The sequence below is a fragment of the Poromitra crassiceps genome (assembly GCF_964638095.1).
Source record: "Poromitra crassiceps genome assembly, chromosome: 15".
NCBI lineage: Eukaryota > Metazoa > Chordata > Actinopteri > Beryciformes > Melamphaidae > Poromitra > Poromitra crassiceps.
The window spans coordinates 9,138,436-9,159,529 of record NC_139634.1 but is presented as its reverse complement, the minus strand read 5'-3'; the positions used below and the strand labels follow the sequence as shown (position 1 = coordinate 9,159,529).

Below are 21,094 nucleotides of genomic sequence, written 5' to 3'. Positions count from 1 at the left end.
TTTGTTGTGGGGCAGGAGGTATGTGATGTTGTGGGGCAGGAGGTATGTGATGTTTGTTGTGGAGCAGGAGGTATGTGATGTTGTGGAGCAGGAGGTATGTGATGTTGTGGGGCAGGAGGTATGTGATGTTTGTTGTGGAGCAGGAGGTATGTGATGTTTGTTGTGGGGCAGGAGGTATGTGATGTTTGTTGTGGAGCAGGAGGTATGTGATGTTGTGGGGCAGGAGGTATGTGATGTTTGTTGTGGAGCAGGAGGTATGTGATGCTTGTTGTGGGGCAGGAGGTATGTGATGTTGTGGGGCAGGAGGTATGTGATGCTTGTTGTGGAGCAGGAGGTATGTGATGTTTGTTGTGGGGCAGGAGGTATGTGATGTTTGTTGTGGGGCAGGAGGTATGTGATGCTTGTTGTGGAGCAGGAGGTATGTGATGCTTGTTGTGGAGCAGGAGGTATGTGATGCTTGTTGTGGGGCAGGAGGTATGTGATGTTTGTTGTGGAGCAGGAGGTATGTGATGTTTGTTGTGGGGCAGGAGGTATGTGATGTTTGTTGTGGAGCAGGAGGTATGTGATGCTTGTTGTGGGGCAGGAGGTATGTGATGTTTGTTGTGGGCCAGGAGGTATGTGATGTTTGTTGTGGGGCAGGACTCAGGAGGTATGTGATGCTTGTTGTGGGGCAAGAGGTATGTGATGTTTGTTGTGGAGCAGGAGGTATGTGATGTTTGTTGTGGGGCAGGACTCAGGAGGTATGTGTTGCCAAGCCTTGAGAATGAATCAGGCGAGCACACGGGCATTCCTGCTATTTCACACGGACGCGGAAACCAAACAGTACGGTGGCGAACAAGACCTTCATTAGTGTCGTTAACTTGGCTGCTGTGTGTGTGTGTTGACATCTTGCTCTAGCTCTTTCCTTTATCCATTGTTCATCCATCCGTGGACCGTGACCGCTCGTCCACAAGTCTATTTGAGTTTCTTCTTCCAAGGATCTGCCTCGGGGAGGAAGATGGAATGAGGTGTGAATGTGTGTTAGTGGGTATTATATGCCTAAACAAACCCTGTTCAGGTCAGAAGACGGTGTTATTGTGTAGATACTGAAAGTGAATTGTGGTCATTTCTCTTGAGGCTGGATATTAGAAATGGGGGAGAGAGAAAACACCTCCTGTTGTAATAGAGTGTTGGTTTTGTGATTGGAGAACAGTGTTGGGCAAGTTACTTTCAAAATGTATTACACTACATATTACTAGTTACTTTCATTTGAAAGTAATAAGTTACTTTCCAACATTACCGTCTGTGTAGAGTAACTCGTTACTTATTACACTACTTTTACATTACTTTTACCAAAACAACAGCAGCAGCAGAATGACATCGCCGCCCCGGAACCATCCCGAAAAAATAATTTCAACCGTCTTGAAGTCGGTGTAAACAATCCAAAATTCTAAATGTTATTCTTTTCCTTTGTTATCGTCATCTATAGTGGTTGTTTACATAAAAACACACAGTTTGATTAGGAAATGAGTGTATCTTTTTTAAATATGTGCTTTGATTTAATAAAATGTAACTCAATTTGTAACTTGAGTTACTTGACAAAGTAACTGGTATAATATTACTGAAATCCTATAATAAGTTAAATTACTGAGTTACTGCTAAAAGTAATATATTACATGTAATATGTTACTTTTGTAATGGGTTACCCCAACACAGAATGGAGGCAAGGCGGATCTCTGGGTGGAAAAAAAAACTCCCCGACTTCACATGCAAAAAGCATTGTACCAAATTCAATTCTTTAACTTTTGGCTTGGTCTGTTGTGAGTGGAAGTAAATTTGAAAACAAACACATTTAAGTCTTTTTACGATTTGCAATTGATTCCCCCCCGCCTCCTTAATCTCATCTGAGTGGAGTGCTGTAATTGGTTTGACAGATGTGTAACAGCCAGCGTGTTGACTTAACATCAGACATAGTTCTCTGTGCTCCGTGTGGTTTTCCTCCCTGCGCGTCTCCTCTCCTCGCGGAGGGCCGGCTATTGTAAACACTTCACATTCCTCTTCTCTCCACACGTCCCGTGAATCCCCCATCCTCCACGTCTCTTCATCTCATCTCCACGTCTCTCTCTGACTGTTATTATGTCTCTCTTCATCTCCCCCCGTCTCGGTGTTATTCCGCCGTAAGACGAGCAAATATTGGCTTTCTCCTGAAACGATACAATCGGAGAGGAGCTGTCATTTTTTTTCCTCACTTCTCATCTTGGCTGCAGCTGTCCACTCGGTTTCCTTTGTGGAGGACATCACATTGATGAGATCTGGCGTATTGTTTGCTTTTAGTGTCTGGTTTCCGTTCAACACCGATGATCGTCGTTTTGTCTTTTTTGATGGGGGAAAAGGTTTCGCTTTTCTCCGCGCAGCCTCTTAAAAGGAAGTGGAATCTAAAAAAAAAACGGATTGGCAGTATAAGCCTACAATGAAAGGAAGAGCTCCACCTCCCATTTCTTTAGAACTTCAGGGCCTACTGGGTCCGTCTTGATTATAACGTTCCACTGCCAGTGGCTGCTCTGGCCTAGAGAGGGATGTGGTCTGAGCAGCAGCAGCATGCTCCTGATGTATGTGACCTTGATGGCCTGGGTGGATTTTGGCGAGATGTCTCGAGATCGCTCCCCTCAGCAGCTTGGAAGGCCGAGGCCGAGGCCGAGCGCGTATCTGCGAGAATAAGTGACTCTTGAAATGCGGGGGGGGGGGGGGGGGAGAAATGATTGCAGAAAGGCTAAGCGTCTCAAATTTCAGCCCGGGGTTCAAACCCAGTCCATAAAGCAAACTTAAGTTATTCCCAGAAGCAGCGACTTTAATCATCTCTACATGTTTTCATTTTTGCTCCGGTTTGCCAAAAGAAACAAGCGCGGTGCAACAGAGCAGCGCTATTTTAACTTGCTTTTCACCACCGGGCCATCAAGACGACATGCCTTCTATTCCACTACTTAAGCCGGGCTTGTCAAAATGTGGGTTAACTCTTAAGACAATAGTCTGGCCTGAAGTGCTGTGAGTGTCACGTTGAGGAGTAGTCACAGTCTGACACACACAGGCGTGTCAGTCAGCCTCTCTCTCTCTCTCCCTCTCTCTCTATAATCTTAACAGGCCTGTTGTACTCTCTTGTCATTCTGTCTCTATCAGTGGTTGAGCACGCCATGATATTATGAGTGGGTACTCACTTCTCATATAGACACAGGAAGTGATGTGTGTGTGTGTGTGTGTGTGTGTGCGTGTGTGCGTGTGTGTGTGTGTGTGTGTGTGTGTGTGCGTGTGTGTGCGTGTGCGTAACAATGAGTGTAACTGCCGTCTGCTGGGCTGGTTGATCCGTGCTTAACCGCGCTGTAGCTTCCTGTAAGGATACAAAACGTAAGACCAGGGATGGCGATGGTTTATATTATGTAGTTACAGTAAGCAAGCACCAGGGGCAATCTGAACTTTATACGAAGGGTCCCCTTTGTATAAAGACAAGATTGATATAGATGATGGTTTGGTGTTTTGTCATAAATCCACAGGCCAAACCAAAGTGATAACTGAAGACAAACTGTAAACCAGCACCATGTATAATACCACCAGGCTGGTTAGAGACAGCTGTTTGTCCTTAATGTGAAATTATCCACTTCAATATCCAGCGCAACTAAGCAAATATTGTGCCTGTTCAGAACAAAGCTGTTTCTGTGATTGTATTTTGAATTGAAGGTGCAAAACAGTTTGAGTTGCTATAATAATAATAAGAATAATAAGAATAATAAATTTGATTTAAAAAAAGTGTCTTTCTCAAACTCAAGGACACTGCACAGTACAAAATTCAATTGCTGAATATTGTAGTTGCAGTGTGCTTAGTTCAGTGTACATATCAGTAGAGATGGTCTTGGTCAGGCTATGCATAGAACCAGTATATCTTGTTCACAAGGCAAGACCGTCTCAAACACCTGACCTGAGTGAAACATTGCAACCTCAGTACTATTTTTGTGAGTTGAATGTAACTTTGTTTATTCATTCATTCATTGCATTCAACCTTTATTTAGATCTTGGAGATCATTGAGGGTATACCCTAATTTACAATGATGCCGAGAGAACAGAGTAATAAATAAATACATAAATAAATACATACATAAATAAATGAATGAATGAGAATCAAACAACAACAAAACAGCCAGAAACAGTTAAGAACCGTTACACACATGAGTGGTGTAGTTTGCGCTCGTGGTTTTAAATTCACCCAGTTGTACAATTGTGTCCAGTTTCAATTGACCCTAACTTCCTGTTCTAATGACCCCTAACTTCCTGTTCTAATGAGCGTTTGCTCTCTCCGTCTTTCTTCCAGAGCTTTCCAGGCGGGAGGAGAGCAGAAGGTAAGGCTGGATTTGTCTGGCCCCATTAATCTCACCTCTGTATGAACATTAATCTCACCTCTGTGTACGAAGACTGATGCTTTGACAATAGGATCAACATCTGCAGTTTGTCCCCCGCCGTCTGCTATTTGGTCTACGTTGACAGACGATGCAATTTGAAACCCTTAAACTTTGCTCACGATGGGCGCCCTCGACCATGTATTAAGTCATCTTCGACTCATACTGATTCACTTCACTTCTCGAAGCTCTCGTGGGGTCCCATGTGGGGTCCCATGCAGGATCCATTAGCAAAGCATCAGTGAGTCACGAGACGAGTGGTTTGCTGGATGGAGTGGTGTGAATGTTGCGTATCCCTTCGCTTGCCTTGCGCAACCCCAATCCCCACAGCGCAAGAGTAACAGGCAATGTACACCAGATGCGCTGCGGATCCGGCAAAACTCTCGACTCTCGCCCATGTTAATAGATGGGCGATACGTGCGGTACGGGAAAATGACGCACCTGTTCTATTTTTGTCGGATTTCGCAAACCGCCTGACGGATGACGTGAGTGCGGGTCTGTTCGCAGCCGTACCGGAGCCGTACCGCATCTGCTCCGGAGGCGCTGTACTGTAGCCCTAATGGTGATATAATTAGCATCACTCTTAGAAACCTCTGGAAAGCCAATATCCCAATTCATTGCAGGTTGAATACTATAATAATGGTATCAGTTACTGCCACATTGTATCTTTCTGTAAATGAGCTGGATACTATGTAATAATAATATGTGATATGTAAATGAGCTGCATCATAATATGTACCTACCAGTCTACAAAAGAAAACTAAAAGAACATCTGTCCTCAATGGAATTGTGCTAAAAAAAAAATCTGTTGCCATTGTAATTTTTATTTCTTTTGATGTATTGCTCAAATAAGTTTGTTTATTTTGTTTTATTTTATTTTTTATTTTGTACTATCTATGTATTATTACTTGTACTATCTCCTTGGTTATAATATATATATTTTTTAGAAATATATATATATATATATATATTTTCTACTTGGTGAGGTTCTCGATAAGCCCTTCCAGGGTTTCTTACCTCTCCAAGCACTGATATGTATTGTATTTTATTAATTTCCCCTCCAGGTGAAATACACTTGGCATGTATTGTCTTTACAGTGCAAAATCAATAAAAAAAATATAAAAAAAATATATATATATGTAGTAATATGTAAATGAGCTGGATCATAGTAATATGTAATAATAATATGTAATATGTAAATGAGCTGGATCATAATATGACCACAAAGGCAAAAAAAACAGTCCCATATTAATAGCTAGCTGCACCTACGGCACACAACGCTCAGTAAGTCTCATTAGTGAAACATGTCATTCAAATGGTGACACTTGAGTTCACACGTCATGTTGTGAGCGTTTTTCACCAGCAGTGTGGCAGATTATTTTGGGAATAGTCCCTGGGGGGACTGCCAACGTAAACACCTGTCAAACAATGGGCTACATTCACACTCATGAAGCACGTCTTCCGTGTAACAGAGCCAAGTCACAGCTGGCTGTGAAAGAGCCGGCGCTGCTGCTGCTGCTGCAGCAAAGAGTCATCGTTTATGAAAAGAAAACATGAAGACGTCACTGAGATAATGTCTTGGAAAAAACCCCGCCTGGGATGGGGTTGCGCAACAATTGTGCACTACTAGTGTCTGAAATGTGTAACTGCATGTTGTGTGTGCTGTGCTGTGTGCCCTCTGTCTCCTCTCTCACACCCTTTTATAGGATTCGCTTGCCCCCGCTGCCAATCAGCCAAAGTACTCCTTTGCACCCAGCACGGCCATTAACAAGATGGCCAGGCCGTTTGCGGCAGGCGGTGGTAGTGCCAACTCGGGTCCTGCAGGTGGCGCTAGCGCCAACTCGGGTCCTGTTATTAAGCCTGTGGCCTACTCGCCTAAACTTAACACTCCACGCTCACTGGGCCCCGCCAGCATGCAGCAGCCACACAATGGGTAGGTTGCACACGCAAACACAGACGGTTGCCATGGTGAAGCACAGCGTAACACATGTTGTTTTCATGCTGTTTTTTAGGCACGGACACCAGGGTGGGAATTTTGTCGTTTTAGGGGGCGGGGCCATTTGGCCTTCGCCGTCGCCATTTTCTTTTATGGCACAAGGCCACATGCCAGGGCACAAAGGCCATTGCTCTATTGACATCGTGAAGGGTGATGTGTGTTAGGATGATCCATGGTTTGCATAGGGCAGGCTACATTCAACGGTTTTTAAAGTAACTGACAGTAGCAGGCTGTCTCAGGGCATCTCAGGGCATCACGGCCAGTGGGAGGCGGAACAGAGGCAACACGCTGCCTACCCGATGGTCGTCAGTCATCAGATCGCCGTTCTGTTCAGATGCTGTTTTGTTCATCGGGAGTCGTGGTGGTTTTCACGCTATATGACACATTACAAGATATCTCACCAGGTAGAATCCCTGACCAGTCCACAAAACGCAGTCTCACACGGGTCTGCTCACGGACGGCTTTATTCCTAAACACACATGTTCGCACAGCGTATATGGGTCGTTCCACCAAAGCGGTTCAAAGTCAGAGTTATTAAGTTGACTGCTGTCTCAAATATTATTTTGGGTTTCAATAGATAATAGACTCAACAAGTGATGGAACATAATCATCTCACTCGGCAACATCACCTCCTCCATCATGGCTGCTGCTGCTAACCTTTCAAGACAACATCACCTTCTCCACCATGGCTGCTGCTAACCTTTCAAGACAACATCACCTCCTCCACCATGGCTGCTGTGAACCTTGCGAGACAAGGAGGAAATTGTCAAAGCTCTTATCGAAGAAGACGCAAGAGGGGGGGGGCTGTATTTGGCTGAGACAAAACGTCTGAAATCTTTGTGCGACTGATTTTTGACACATCTTCCACTGGTCTTTGTGAAAACACAATTTTCATCGTCTGTGTCTGTGTGATCCACGGCAGAGGAATGTCAGCTTGGACACGCCGGTTTGGATGGCAGACACTTGGTATGCAGGGATATACAGTAGCTCGAGGAAATGAACATAATCCCATCCGCGTATCCGAAGCACATTTCAGATGTTTTGTCTCAACCCCTCTTGCGTCTTTTTCGATAAGCGCTTTGACAATTTCCTGCTTGTCTTGAAAGGTTAGCAGCAGCCATGGGTGGAGGAGGTGATGTTGTCTTGAAAGGTTCACAGCAGCAGCCACGGTGGAGGAGGTGATGTTGTCTTGAAAGGTTCACAGCAGCAGCCATGGTGGAGGAGGTGATGTTGTCTTGAAAGGTTAGCAGCAGCAGCCATGATGGAGGAGGTGATGTTGTCTTGAAAGGTTCACAGCAGCAGCCATGGTGGAGGAGGTGATGTTGTCTTGAAAGGTTAGCAGCAAAGCCATGGTGGAGGAGGTGATGTTGTCTTGAAAGGTTCACAGCAGCAGCCATGGTGGAGGAGGTGATGTTGTCTTGAAAGGTTCACAGCAGCAGCCATGGTGGAGGAGGTGATGTTGTCTTGAAAGGTTAGCAGCAGCCATGGTGGAGGAGGTGATGTTGTCTTGAAAGGTTCACAGCAGCAGCCATGGTGGAGGAGGTGATGTTGTCTTGAAAGGTTAGCAGCAGCCATGATGGAGGAGGTGATGTTGTCTTGAAAGGTTCACAGCAGCAGCCATGGTGGAGGAGGTGATGTTGTCTTGAAAGGTTCACAGCAGCAGCCATGGTGGAGGAGGTGATGTTGTCTTGAAAGGTTCACAGCAGCAGCCATGGTGGAGGAGGTGATGTTGTCTTGAAAGGTTAGCAGCAGCCATGATGGAGGAGGTGATGTTGTCTTGAAAGGTTAGCAGCAGCCATGGTGGAGGAGGTGATGTTGTCTTGAAAGGTTCACAGCAGCAGCCATGGTGGAGGAGGTGATGTTGTCTTGAAAGGTTAGCAGCAGCCATGGTGGAGGAGGTGATGTTGTCTTGAAAGGTTAGCAGCAGCCATGATGGAGGAGGTGATGTTGTCTTGAAAGGTTAGCAGCAGCAGCCATGGTGGAGGAGGTGATGTTGTCTTGAAAGCTTCTCAGCAGCCATGGTGGAGGAGGTGATGTTGTCTTGAAAGGTTCACAGCAGCAGCCATGATGGAGGAGGTGATGTTGTCTTGAAAGGTTCACAGCAGCCATGGTTGGAGGAGGTGATGTTGTCTTGAAAGGTTAGCAGCAGCAGCCATGGTGGAGGAGGTGATGTTGTCTTGAAAGGTTAGCAGCAGCAGCCATGGTGGAGGAGGTGATGTTGTCTTGAAAGGTTAGCAGCAGCCATGGTGGAGGAGGTGATGTTGTCTTGAAAGGTTAGCAGCAGCCATGGTGGAGGAGGTGATGTTGTCTTGAAAGGTTCACAGCAGCAGCCATGGTTGGAGGAGGTGATGTTGTCTTGAAAGGTTCACAGCAGCAGCCATGTTGGAGGAGGTGATGTTGTCTTGAAAGGTTCACAGCAGCAGCCATGGTTGGAGGAGGTGATGTTGCCGAGTGAGATTATGATGTTTCATCCCTTGTTGAGTCTGTCACGACACAGAAAGCACACATCAGCCATCTTGCTTGTATTGCTGCTGTTCTTAGCCATGAAGTGAGTAATTGTGGACAAAAATAATCAATGTTGTTTCCATGTCGGGTTAGTTGGGTTTGGTTGTGCAGCCAAACTTTTTGTTTTTCCTTTTTTTCTTCTCACCATAGTGTGGTAAATAATTATCACAGGCACTCTTCCTCCGCCCCCACTTGTATTGTGGCTACTCAAATTACCCAGTACTTTACTCTAAGTGTGTGAAATCGTCTTTGCCTCTCGCTGATGAACGCCTTCACTGTTAAAACACACCTTGCGGCTGCTGTGACATTAGTGGCTCATGTGGTTTTTCTTTTATACTCCAGTTAAGCACTCACTCTGCAGGAGAGAAATGTATGAATGGAAATAATTTTACGAGTTAAATGTTACAATGATGTCTTATAGGCTTTTTAGAGGGCCGCTTCCCCCCCCCCACAGTACAATCGTTATTCCTCAAACTACCACCGGGGCAGGAAATGGCAACATCTCCTCGTCTTTGAAAACCCCAGGGGGTCGATTACTCGATTTGGATTCTGATCTCTTGGTTTTTTCGAAACACGAGTATGGCAGTTTCAAAGCTGATTGTGTGTTTTATAGCTGCTGTGTCGTACTGTTTTATCATCTCCGAACAGATGTTAATGGGAGCTATTCCCATGACCAAACCGGAGTAAATCTTAGAAGAAGCTCGGACATGAGCCAAAGGTCCCAAATCCCCAGCTTGTATTTTTTCCCAACTCTCCACGCAAACCTTCAACTTAGCTTTTACAATCACCACAGAGAGGAAAGTATAAAGGTTCTTTTACAAGGTGTCCTGGGACAGATCAAAACACACTTTTAAATCAACTGGTTTTTTTGGGAGCAGTGTGACACAAAATGGTCAGGTTTTTTTTAAGTGTCCCCTTGAAGTGGACACGGTGGTCTTCGGGGCAGGGCAGTCTGGTCCCTGTAATTTGGGGGGGGGGGGATGGTAGCCGCGGTATGAGTATTTGCATTGGCTAGATGTTGTCTGTTGCTGTATTTAGCTCCACTCAAGACTCATAAAATCTGCTGAGTTCTCAAAGCACTTTTACTGCAGCGGTGCTGGATTACTTAAGCAGCCCTTACTGAGGCCACACATGGATCTGAAGCTCTGCTGTCTGGGGACCGCGGGACGCCATCTTTGAAAGGAAAGGAACACAGCCCTGTTATATTGGTGAGAAGTAGAAGAACCCTATTGAGTGAAGAAGACATCGCCGGACGGCTCCGGACTTCCTCGAGAATAGTGGGTAAACACAGGAGGATGTGTCTTAATATATGTGTGTGGTTGTACTGCAACAGGTTGGCTGTCATGTTCTTTATTCAGAGCTTACATTGTCGTCTTGGTGCAGCGCTGCTGTGACATCTAGCAGTGTTGACTGGGTGTCGGAGCACAGATTGGAGGTGTTTGACTTGTTCGGGTTGCGCAGAAATTATGCTAGGCTATGTCAATAGCTGTGGCAAATGCCACAGCTGTTGACATAGCTTCGAGTGGGATATTGTTGTACACGAGAGTGAAAGGAACAGACTGGCAAAGGTTTTGTGCTGGTTCTGACCCTGCTGAGTCATTTTGGGTCAGAGTGAGAAGAGTTTGTGCTGATTCTGGAGACCTGCTGGGTCATTTTGGGTCAGAGTTCTGAACCTGCTGAGTCATTTTGGGTCAGAGTGAGTACAGTTTGTGCTGATTCTGGACCTGCAGAGTCATTTTGGGTCAGAGTTCTGACCCTGCTGAGACATTTTGGGTCAGAGTTCTGAACCTGCTGAGTCATTTTGGGTCAGAGTTCTGACCGTGCTGAGTCATTTTGGGTCAGAGTTCTGACCGTGCTGAGTCATTTTGGGTCAGAGTTCTGACCCTGCTGAGACATTTTGGGTCAGAGTGAGTAGAGTTTGTGCTGATTCTGGAGACCTGCTGAGTCATTTTGGGTCAGAGTTCTGACCCTGCTGAGTCATTTTGGGTCAGAGTTCTGATAGACCAGTAAAAATGTCACTTGACCTCAAACTAATTGCAACAAAACCAAACTCAACTGATTTTGTATCCTCAATATGTCCTCAATGAAGGAAAAAAGTGTTAAGGAAATGTATGAAGGGAAATCTTTGAAAATGACCCATATGATGCTACCAAAAACGTTTTTTTATTTATTTAACTTTTTTTTTTTTTTTTTTTTTCTCCTTGAAGCAAAAAACACATACAGGATATAAGTGATGAGATTTATGGCACATAAAAAAAAAAAAAAAAAAAAAGGCTTCCATAGGCTTCCATAGGCTACCATCATATTTAGGTCATTTTCAAAACTTTCCCTTCATACATTTCCTTAACACTTTTTTTCCTTCATTGAGGACATATTGAGGATACAAAATCAGTTGAGTTTGGTTTTGTTGCAATTATTGTGAGGTTGACCCACATATTTGCGTAAAATGCCTGGACTATGACCCTGCTGAGTCATTTTGGGTCAGAGTTCTGACCCTGCTGAGTCATTTTGGGTCAGAGTTCTGACCCTGCTGAGTCATTTTGGGTCCGAGTGAGCAGACGGCACGTTTGACAAGAACCACTTCAGAGCCTGTTGACAATAACAGCCTGTCTCTTGTGTCACCTCTTGCATGTGTTCTGCATCCTACCACAGATGTTCTGCTCTGCTCTTCTGCACATCCTGCTGTCATCTTCCTCCTGACATGTTCTGTTTCTTCTGTTCTCCCAAACGCTGAACTCTGAACCTTTTCTCTTGACTTTCCCCTCTCTTTTCTTTCAACCCTGCAGATGGGAACTCCTGACAAGTTAGTACAATTCTCTTTCATTCACCACCTCACTAGAAAATAATGAATGCTCGTGTGCCTGTCAGATTATTAGTCACTCTCATATAACTTCCATGCTCTTATTAGAATGTGTGCAACTTTATTTTCTAATTGCCGTATCCCCATTAGCTTCACGTTGTTTTGGACCAATTTAAAGATGACAGCATATGCAGGCCTCCAGGCACACGGGAGATATTCTATTAGTCCTTCTCAAAACTCTTATTAACCCAGCAAAAATCTGATTATTTATTCATTTCCTCTCTATATTCTGCCTGTCCTCTGTTCACTCCTTACATCAGTGGTTCTCAAATGTTTTCACATGAAGGACCCCTAAACTGACAAAGATTAGACCACGCACCCCCATTTGATAAGATTTTGTCCCACGGTCCCCCCATATGATAATAAGATTGATGCTTTTAGATGTTTTATAACAGAAAGTGGATAAAACCCATGACCAAAAATAGTCATTGTGTTACTTATGAATGGGATTATAGCGAAAATGAATGACCCCCCTTTTGGCTGGGGACCCCCTGGAACCCCCCTCAAGGACCCCTGGGGGCCCCCGGACCCCCATTTGAGAACCACTGCCTTACACACTCTGTCTATACTTGACTTGATCTGTGGTCTCTTCTACAGGGCTGCTGAAGCCACTTTCTATGAGGACATGTACATGAAGTAAGGGGGCAGCTGCATGCAGGCCGGGCATGTCCGCTTAGCTTATTCCAGCCATGCTCGATATGTTAGCGCAGAATAGCCGATGTCCTTGGGCTGCTAACGCCCTCTGTTTGCTTTGTGATGATCGCATGCTTCAGTTGATCTGCAGCTGCCTTGAAAACAACACGTTTTTGAAAATGAGATGCAGATCTGGTGATCCGAATCTAGAATTTCCTTTTTTCCACAACCACAAGGACAGGTACTATAATAGTCTGACAGCTTTTCTCATTAGTATTGATTCTAATGAGAGTTAAGTATGTCATCTCTTAATGAAGTCGTGTCGATTTGTGCGTCTACAAATCCTCGTAATGAGCATCCCCATTAGCTTGCGTATGGTGTGACTGTAATTCTAAAGCGATGCTGCTGCGACACGAGCGTTGTTGCATGATCTGTTAAGCACGCCCTCTTGTTCTCAAGGTCACCCGGGTTAGCCGGGGCTGTTGGTGTGCGTGCGTGTGCGGGTGGGGTTTGTGCTAAGCTAAGCTAACCGGGGCGCGTGGCGTCATGTTGCTGCAGGCACGGCCTGAGGGCGGACAAGGCGCCCTGTTTCATCCCCAACGACCGCAGCAAGAAGAGGCTGATCGAGGACACTCAGGACTGGCAGCCGCGCACCGGCACCACCCAGTCCCGCTCCTTCCGCATGCTGGCCCAGCTCACAGGCACCGACTACAGTAAGTCAGGGACGAGCAGCAGCAGGTGGTGCAGTAGAGAGGAGGGAGGGGGGGAGGAGAGGTGAAGGTGTAGTAGACCAGAGCAGGAGCTGAGCTGATGCTGATGATCACAGGGCTCATCAGAGACACTGATACAGGGAAGATGGGTAGAAAAAACGGTCACGTTTTCAGCTGTGGAGATGAGCCTCAAACGTGACATTTTATCGGCATGCTCCGCCCACCCACTCCCCACCCCCCTCTCAGTTTTTCTCCCACTTTCGCCCCCAATTGTACTTGGCCAATTCCCCCCTGCTCTGTCCCCGGCCGTTGCTCCACCCCCCTCCGCCGATCTGGGGAGAGTTGTGTAGACTAGCAGCACATGCTTCCTCTGATACATGTGCAGTCGCCGGCCGTTTTCCTTTCGCCTGACATCGAGGAGTTTCACCGGCAGGACGTAGCGCGTCGAAGGATCATGATACCCCCCCCCCCAGTTCCCCTCCCCTTTACTCTCAAGAGTTCCAGGAAGTAAGGTCCTGGATTAAGCAGCACTGTCGAGTTGCAGCAAAATGTACAGTTTGTGTTGTACTTTAAAAGTTTTCTTTTTTCTTTTTTCTTTTTAATCAAATTGTACATTATCCGCTTTATTTTAGTATTCAAAAGTAGCGTGAGACCCCTTCCTGGCTGTTTTCATTGGCTAACGAGTCACGCATTTTGGTCCTCCTCTGACGCCACTCTCTCTCTCTAGAGGACACTAATGAGCAGGACACATACCCCACCGGCCTCCCACCCGCAGACACGGCCGATTGTGTCTGTAGAAGGAACGTCTGACCAAAGCCGGAAGTACCGCTGCCGGGAATTGAACCCGGGTCTCTGCGGTGGTAACGGCATGCATTTTCCCCCTCATGACTATAACCTCATCCTGATGACAAACGCACATCGTGTACTTGACATGATGATTTTCATGCCGAACGTTGTGTAGAAAAACAGAAGAGACAAGAGCGCCATTTTGTCTAGGCCTGTTTATCATATTATTGATGGTGTTTAGGTTGCTATCAGCTGTTTATGAGTCTGTTAGCAGGCCAGCAGTGAGTGTGATGTTCATGTGAAGCAGTGAGGCCTTCTGACGTGTGTCTCTCCTGGATCTCTCAGTGCAGGACCCAGACGATGAAAACATGAAGAGGGCCAGGTAAAGACCCCGAGTGCCACTGGTTTGAGCAGTCACTCACCTCATCACAATGCCTGGGTGTTGTAGTCTTTATGTGATTTGAGCAGTCTCTCCCCTCATCACATGCCTGGGTGTTGTAGTCTTTATGTGCCTGTGTTTTGTAGTCTTTATGTGCTTGCGTGTGGACGCGTCAGTTTGGCAGTTCTTTGGAAAATAGTTGGAACTCAACTTCTAAAACCCACATTTGTTTTGTTGTTTATTACGTTTAGCTGTCAATTATAGCTGCTTTGAACATGAGCACGTGTGTTGTGAGTTGTCCTCCATCGTTTGTATTTTTAGACTCATATCCGCTTTATGGCATCATTAGCAGACGTCTTGCAGCTTCACCGGTTTAATGCAGATCATAATTGACTTGTTTTTATTTTCCATTCCAAACCGGTCCTCGCCTTATTCTGTCTACGCTGTTTGTTTCCTCTCTAACGTTTCCTGCATTTCCCCTCATTTCCCTCCACTTTCTAACGTTTTTTCTTTTAACTCATTCTGTCTCTTCCATTCTGCTCCCCTCCCTGTCTGTCTCTGCTTCATATCTCCGTCTTCATACATCTATCTGTATGTGGTTAGGGAAAAGTTCCTCACGGAGATTCAGAGTCCCCGCTATGCTCGCCTGAGGGACTGGCACCACGAGAGGTCCGCTCGTGCCCTCAATATCAAATCCTGAGCGCCATCGTGAGACGAGACGTGACGGGATGCAGAGCCTGCTAGCGATAGCTACACCACCACCACCACCACCACCACCACCACGACTAAAACGACAAAAGACGACGACGACGACGACGATAGCCAAACTATCCAGCGGCAGTTAAACAAATTCACCCTCCAGATACAGACGGGACAAAAAAAAAACAAGTATGGGGGGGCTAAAAGAAAACCCCCAAAAAATAAGAAGTAACGTGGCCTCGATGACAAACGAAACGTGGAACCGGAACCTTGCATTCTGAGCCTAAGTGTCAGATCTCCCTCTGAATTTTGGACTTGATGAGTGTTGTCAACACTTTACGGAACACCATGTGTCTGAAGCCCTATGTCCCCGTGTCACGCTGTGTCTGAAGCCCTATGTCCCCGTGTCACGCTGCTGCGCTACCTGGAGTCAGGAGGTGGGAGGAGGGGTCTCGGCAGTGGGAAGCGTTCAGTTGATTTTGATTTGTGTAGTTCAGACCCTCCTGTTGATCTGTGAGCTCCCTCTCTCTCTCTCTCTCTCTCTCTCTCTCTCTCTCTCTGTCTCTCTCTCCCTCTCTTTGCTCTGTGTTTCCATGTATTGAGTTCCTCATCTTTCACTGTTTTCATTTCTAAACCCCTCTCTCACCTTGTCGGCTTCTCCAACTACTAAGAAAGAAAGGGAAGAAAAAAAATCTGTACTTTTGTTTTTATTCTGCTGTCATCATCAACGATATAAAACAACTGAAAAAACAGCCCCTCTGCTTCTCTGTCCTTTCCTCTGTGTTTCCTCTTTTCTTCTTTGACAATAAGTGTGTCACCTGTCATTCCAGAGCTTCACCAGCAGCAGTTTGCATCTCAGCGCTTTGCCAAGACGATGCTCTCCCGCTCTTTTGAACGGATTCGCTAAGAGAACAATCGGTTCAACTTTATTTCAATGAGGGAGAACGTGGACGCAACCGTGAGCGTGGTGCATCTTTCCATGCTGGTAAAGGAATCATTCCTTCGATGGCTGACGGCAATGCCTGGCTCAGAGGTCAAATATGGTCTGAAAGATCTGCAGAGAAGTCTAGAAATTTGAGTCTGGAAAAGTATGGAATTTTGAAATGTGAAATGTGCGGTAACCCTGTAATATCAGGAGAAATCCTCATGATCATCATATTGATTTCAACCATATCGTCCCGCCCTACTAAAAAGGATGCATCTCCTATCTGACTCATCCTCCAGTTGACTCACGGGAGTCATCTTAGGCCAAGAAAATATTGAATGCAAACTGCCTAGTGTACAAAACAAATGTGATGATGTAGAAACAGGGCTGTCCCTAACTTTTAAAGTCTTAATAGTGTTTTTTTTCCACATCTGTTTTGTTTTTTTACCGAGGAAGGCTAGGGAAACTGCACTCCTGAATGCTTTTTACCCCCCTAGGTGAAACGTGGGATGACCACGCCCCGAACTCATTTGATTGGTCGCCGCCACTGCTTCTTCCTGAAAACGTGCGGCAAGTAAAAAAAAAGAGATGTGGTTAAGATGAGGGTTAGGGTTTTCTTATTTAACCACGACCAGACCCAAACCCTAACCAAATTCTTGTACTTGCCTAACACTAGTGTTTTAAAATAAAATAAATTTCTTGTTAAAGATTTGTGTGGTTTGACTGGGAATCGAACCCCAGTCGTCAGATTGGAAGGCAAGTGCCTTACCCGAAGCTACGAGCCGAAGCACAACCTGGCCTGAACTATCCTCCCCCTGAACCCTAATCTTAACCCCCCCTTTTTTTTTTTTTCTTGCCACACGTTTTCAGGAAGAAGCAGTGGCGGCGACCAATCAAATGAGTTCAGGGCGTGGTCATCCCGCGTTTCACCTAGGAATACAAATCTCGCCTCCTGAATGAATGAGGAACCCTCTAATGGCATGCTGCACACAAGACTGGGCAAAGAGCTGCACTCGGAATGTAGATCGAAAATCAGAGAGAATTTCATGAATACCTGTGTTTTGATGGACGGGTGTTCCATAAACAGCCTGTCCATCAACAAATTGACAAAGATTCACTCCATCCAAGCTGTATAGTCCTGGATCCGTTTGTATCAGGGATTGTGGGTTGAAAACTCAAATAACGCAGAACATTTTGAAAGAACACTTGGACATAAGAATATTTGAAAGCAAACAAAATCATTTTCAGATGGTTTGAGTGAAAAGACTACCAGAGGTCATTCCGAAACCTTATCAGGAATGGTGCAAGCAACAAAATCTAGCTTTGCCCTTAGACAGTTTTGGGCTGGTTGCTGGTAGCACGGTGATAGCCTGATGCTTTGAGATATAAACGTGTGTCCAGAAGAACATTGGCAGGTGAAGTCCCTGAAGCAGCGGTGAAACTCTGGGCAGTGGAAGTGAATGAGACACACTTCCTGGCTTTGTCTGAACAGGTAATGAATTTCATGCCAGCAGCAAACCTGTGGTCGTTGTTGGGATCAGGCCATAACGATTTGAACAGATAATGAACTTGCCTCGGGAAATGGAAGTAGGCATTAATTAAACACAACGAATAATTTCATTTGCAAAATTGAAATGTGGATTAGGCTATCATGTTGCCATTGTTAACTCAACATTAAATCGTTTTTTTTTAAACAGGTATATGTGTGTAGTGAATAAACATTGGGGAAAAAATAGTCAAGTTGCTTGGAGTGCAGCCACTTTTCAAAATATGATGAGATTTAAAAAAAAAAATCTTTAATGATCCCTGTTGGGAAATTGGGTTTTTGCAGCAGAAAACGGTAACAGAATACTGGGCCATAAAGAATGTGAAATATGTAGAGTATGAAATAAGTGCCAACATTATGTACAGTCCTTACATACCAGAATTATTTTTATTTGCCAAGGTATGTTTTCACATACTAGGAATTTGTCTTTGTGTGGTTGGTGCTCATTAACATTGATAACAAATATACAAGACATAAACAAATAAGATATAAAGGATCTAAACAGATTATAAAATATTATAAAGGGATTCAGATTTTAACAGATAGAGATAGTAACAGATATAAACAGTATTAACAGATATAAAAAGTATTAACAGATATAAACAGTATTAACAGAGTATAAACAGACTTGTAAAGATATTGCGTGAGTGGAAATATACCAAACTTATAAAATATTATAAAAGGATTCAGCTATTAACAGATATAGATAGTATTAACTATACACTGTATAGTGTTACATACATACTGCATAATGAAATGTATAAACTGCAACAAGCAAATGCCATATAGTACTCTTGAGCATTGAAATGCAAAGGTATTCACCCTCAGTTAGGTTTGATAGACAACACAGGCCCCCCGCCTCCTCACCCCGCTCTCTGGCCGAGGCTGTTTGGACAGGAATCATTGTACGGCCTAATGGCTGTTTTCACAAAACGCCACCTAAAGCACCTGAGAGTGGCACCTCGGTCAGGACGGAGGGGAGAGGTGCTCTGTAGCTGCAGAGAGGGAGGGAGGTGGTGTCCTAGGATGGGTGGCAGCATGGCACACTGTCCACTGCAGAACGGATTGATCCAGCCTGTAGAGGCCAGTGTTTCTGTTGTCGTATAGATTGAAAGAGCTGAGTCTCGTCGAGAGGAGCAGTTCTACTCTGCCCTCTCTGGGACGGTGCCAGAGCTGAATCAGAGGTGTCAGGAGGTGTGGACGACAAAGGTGAGCAGTTCACTTCCACCGGGGGCGCTGCTGCTGTGCTACTCTGCAGCCTGTCCCACACAGACGAGGGGCGGCTTGTCTGTGAGCGAGTCTGTAATTCAGGAAAACCATGTGGGGGAAAAAAATCCAAATATCCCCAAATGTTGTCTGGACTTGTTTTAGTGAAATAATTCTGATTCTTGAAATGTGATGAGCATCACCAGTTTAACTTGTTTAAAATACATTATAGGCCTGTAATTCAAGAGGAGTCTGCCTTTTTATCTCATTGGGTTCTTAGCCCTAGTTGCAATGTTGTTGCACTTTTTGGTTTATTTCCTTTTTTTTTACAGTGCATGAAGGCATTGTGTATTACTGCACTATTTTCTGTGAAATGTGAGCGGATAAAAAAAAAAATCTGAAATTTGGATCACAACTTATTAATGACTAAGGGGAAATGTAGGTCCTGAGGCTAGAGAACCACGTGTGTCCTTTGTAATCCAGGCTTTGGTGTTTGGAAAATGGCAAACTATTTTGGTTGTGCTTGGTGCCACACAGCTCCTCCCGCTGTAACGAACCTCCTCTTGTGTCTGCTGGCCTCGACAAGTCAGGGCTGTAATTGATCGAGATGTAATCGTGATAAAGAGGAGGAGAGGCAGGCGCTGCTGTGGAACAAAAGAGCCGCTGGATCACTCCTCTCACATTCATTTTCTTCTTCTCTGCAAATGAGACATGATTTGATCAGCTTTCATCAAGTCTGTTCGTTGTCGACAGCACAGTTAGATGATGTAAACATGATAGGAGCCTGTGGCAGTGTCCTACTTTTCCCCCCCGAGATAAGATGTGTCCAGGCAGAGCTCGCTGTCTCGGCTCACAATTGAAGATTCCTTTTGTTGGAAAGTTCTTTTTGAAAAGTATTTTTTATTCGTCTCCGTCGTGGTTTGAAGATGTTCGGAGTTTAACGATGTTCGCTGCAGGTTACATAAAGTGTAGCAGAACTTTTGCTGCGTTCACGTGCTCCTCGGAAGCTCCTACTTAGCCGTTGTAGAGTCGTAATTACGACAGGACAACATTCAAAATAAATGATAGCTACTATTAACTGAATGACAAAATATATATATAGCTTTTTACAGTCAATTGGTGCCACGGACTCCATACTTTCCGCCATTGTTGTAGTCCTGAATCCTCAGGCAACGCCACAACGTCGGAAACTCGTGTATCATCAAAATTTCCCAAATTCCCACTCGTAAATCCGACATTGAAGGGCCGTTCATGTGCTCACAACTCGTAAATGCAGGAGCACATGAACGCACGGTTTGACACATAGGAAGTCGATTATTCAGTAGTTCTGCACACGCAGGCTTGAAGAGCGAACGTCCTCCTCTCCGTCCAAAGCTGACAGGTTGACATGTTGTCTCATGACTTGCCCTTTCTGTGAGGCGTGGCGCAGCTTCTCTGTGATGTCAGTCAGTGCATGGGAGGTGTACGTGCTTCTTTCATTGGTGGGTGCAGAGCAGGGTAGGAAATTAACTTTTTTTTTTTACAAAGGCTTGTTGTGAAATATGTTTTGGGGGCAGTTTGGATCATTTCCAGATCAATTTTTATCAAATGTTGGGAAATACCTTAATTCTTCTATGTTGCATGGCAGACCAATATTCAATCACTCATATCCAAGCATATTTGATTTGTAAAAGCTCATAAACAATCACAGTTACAAAATCTCATATATCATTTCAACAACACAATGGACTTGACAATAACTTTTCAAATAGGTAGGCTACATGTTGCCGTCCAGTCCCTCCTCCAACCCACAACACTAGACTCTCTTGACGGTTTCTATTTCATCTCTATCTGTTTCTAGTCCAGACTCAGCGGGTGGTTTGCGTTGAAAAACTAGTGAGCTAAGTGAACTAGCCGGCCAGCTAGCTTACGCTGCCTGTCACCAAGGGACATAACGATAGTTAGGTGGAGAGGGCAGGGGTTATGTAGGTAGGTACGGATGCCTAGCTGGCCATTTTCAAGTCACACTGCAAATACAGAGTAACGTTCAAATACAGAAAGTCAACTCAATTCCACGGGGAGTTTTTGATTTCTTTACAGGCAATTTGCCCCGAGCCCCCTCTGATTTCCTACCCTGGTGGCCATTATCTGTCATATTATTGTTTGAGTCACATTATTATTGATTTCTTGAAAATGTCACGCAAAGGCATGTGTGATCGCACACAGATGAGCCACAAACACAATGAGATGTTGGAGACAGACGGCAAAGTCACTAACTGTTTTTTCTTTGTCATCTTTTTTTCCACACATCAGTTTTCCAGGTGAGACTTCAAGAATACGACACCGTTAGGGCTGGGTATCGTTTGAAAAGTGACGATACCAGTACCAATACCTGTTCCCTTAATGTGATACCGCGATACCAATAGAGCTCTTCATACTATACATTTTG

General features: G+C 44.9%; 1 protein-coding gene across 3 annotated transcripts in view; it reads left to right on the top strand.

Annotated features, from left to right (window-relative positions):
- Positions 1 to 21,094, top strand: part of pdlim7 (PDZ and LIM domain 7) — a 54,145-nt gene that overhangs the window by 25,335 nt on the left and 7,716 nt on the right. For 2 of the 3 annotated variants that reach the window (XM_083651932.1, XM_083651933.1), the window contains exons 4-5: positions 4,337 to 4,364; positions 6,128 to 6,354. In XM_083651932.1, the coding sequence (XP_083508058.1) occupies positions 4,337 to 4,364; positions 6,128 to 6,354 (255 nt within the window). Of the gene's footprint in view, positions 1 to 4,336; positions 4,365 to 6,127; positions 6,355 to 12,973; positions 13,129 to 14,256; positions 14,294 to 21,094 lie in introns of all 3 variants that reach the window. The other variant, XM_083651934.1, reaches the window with a different exon arrangement.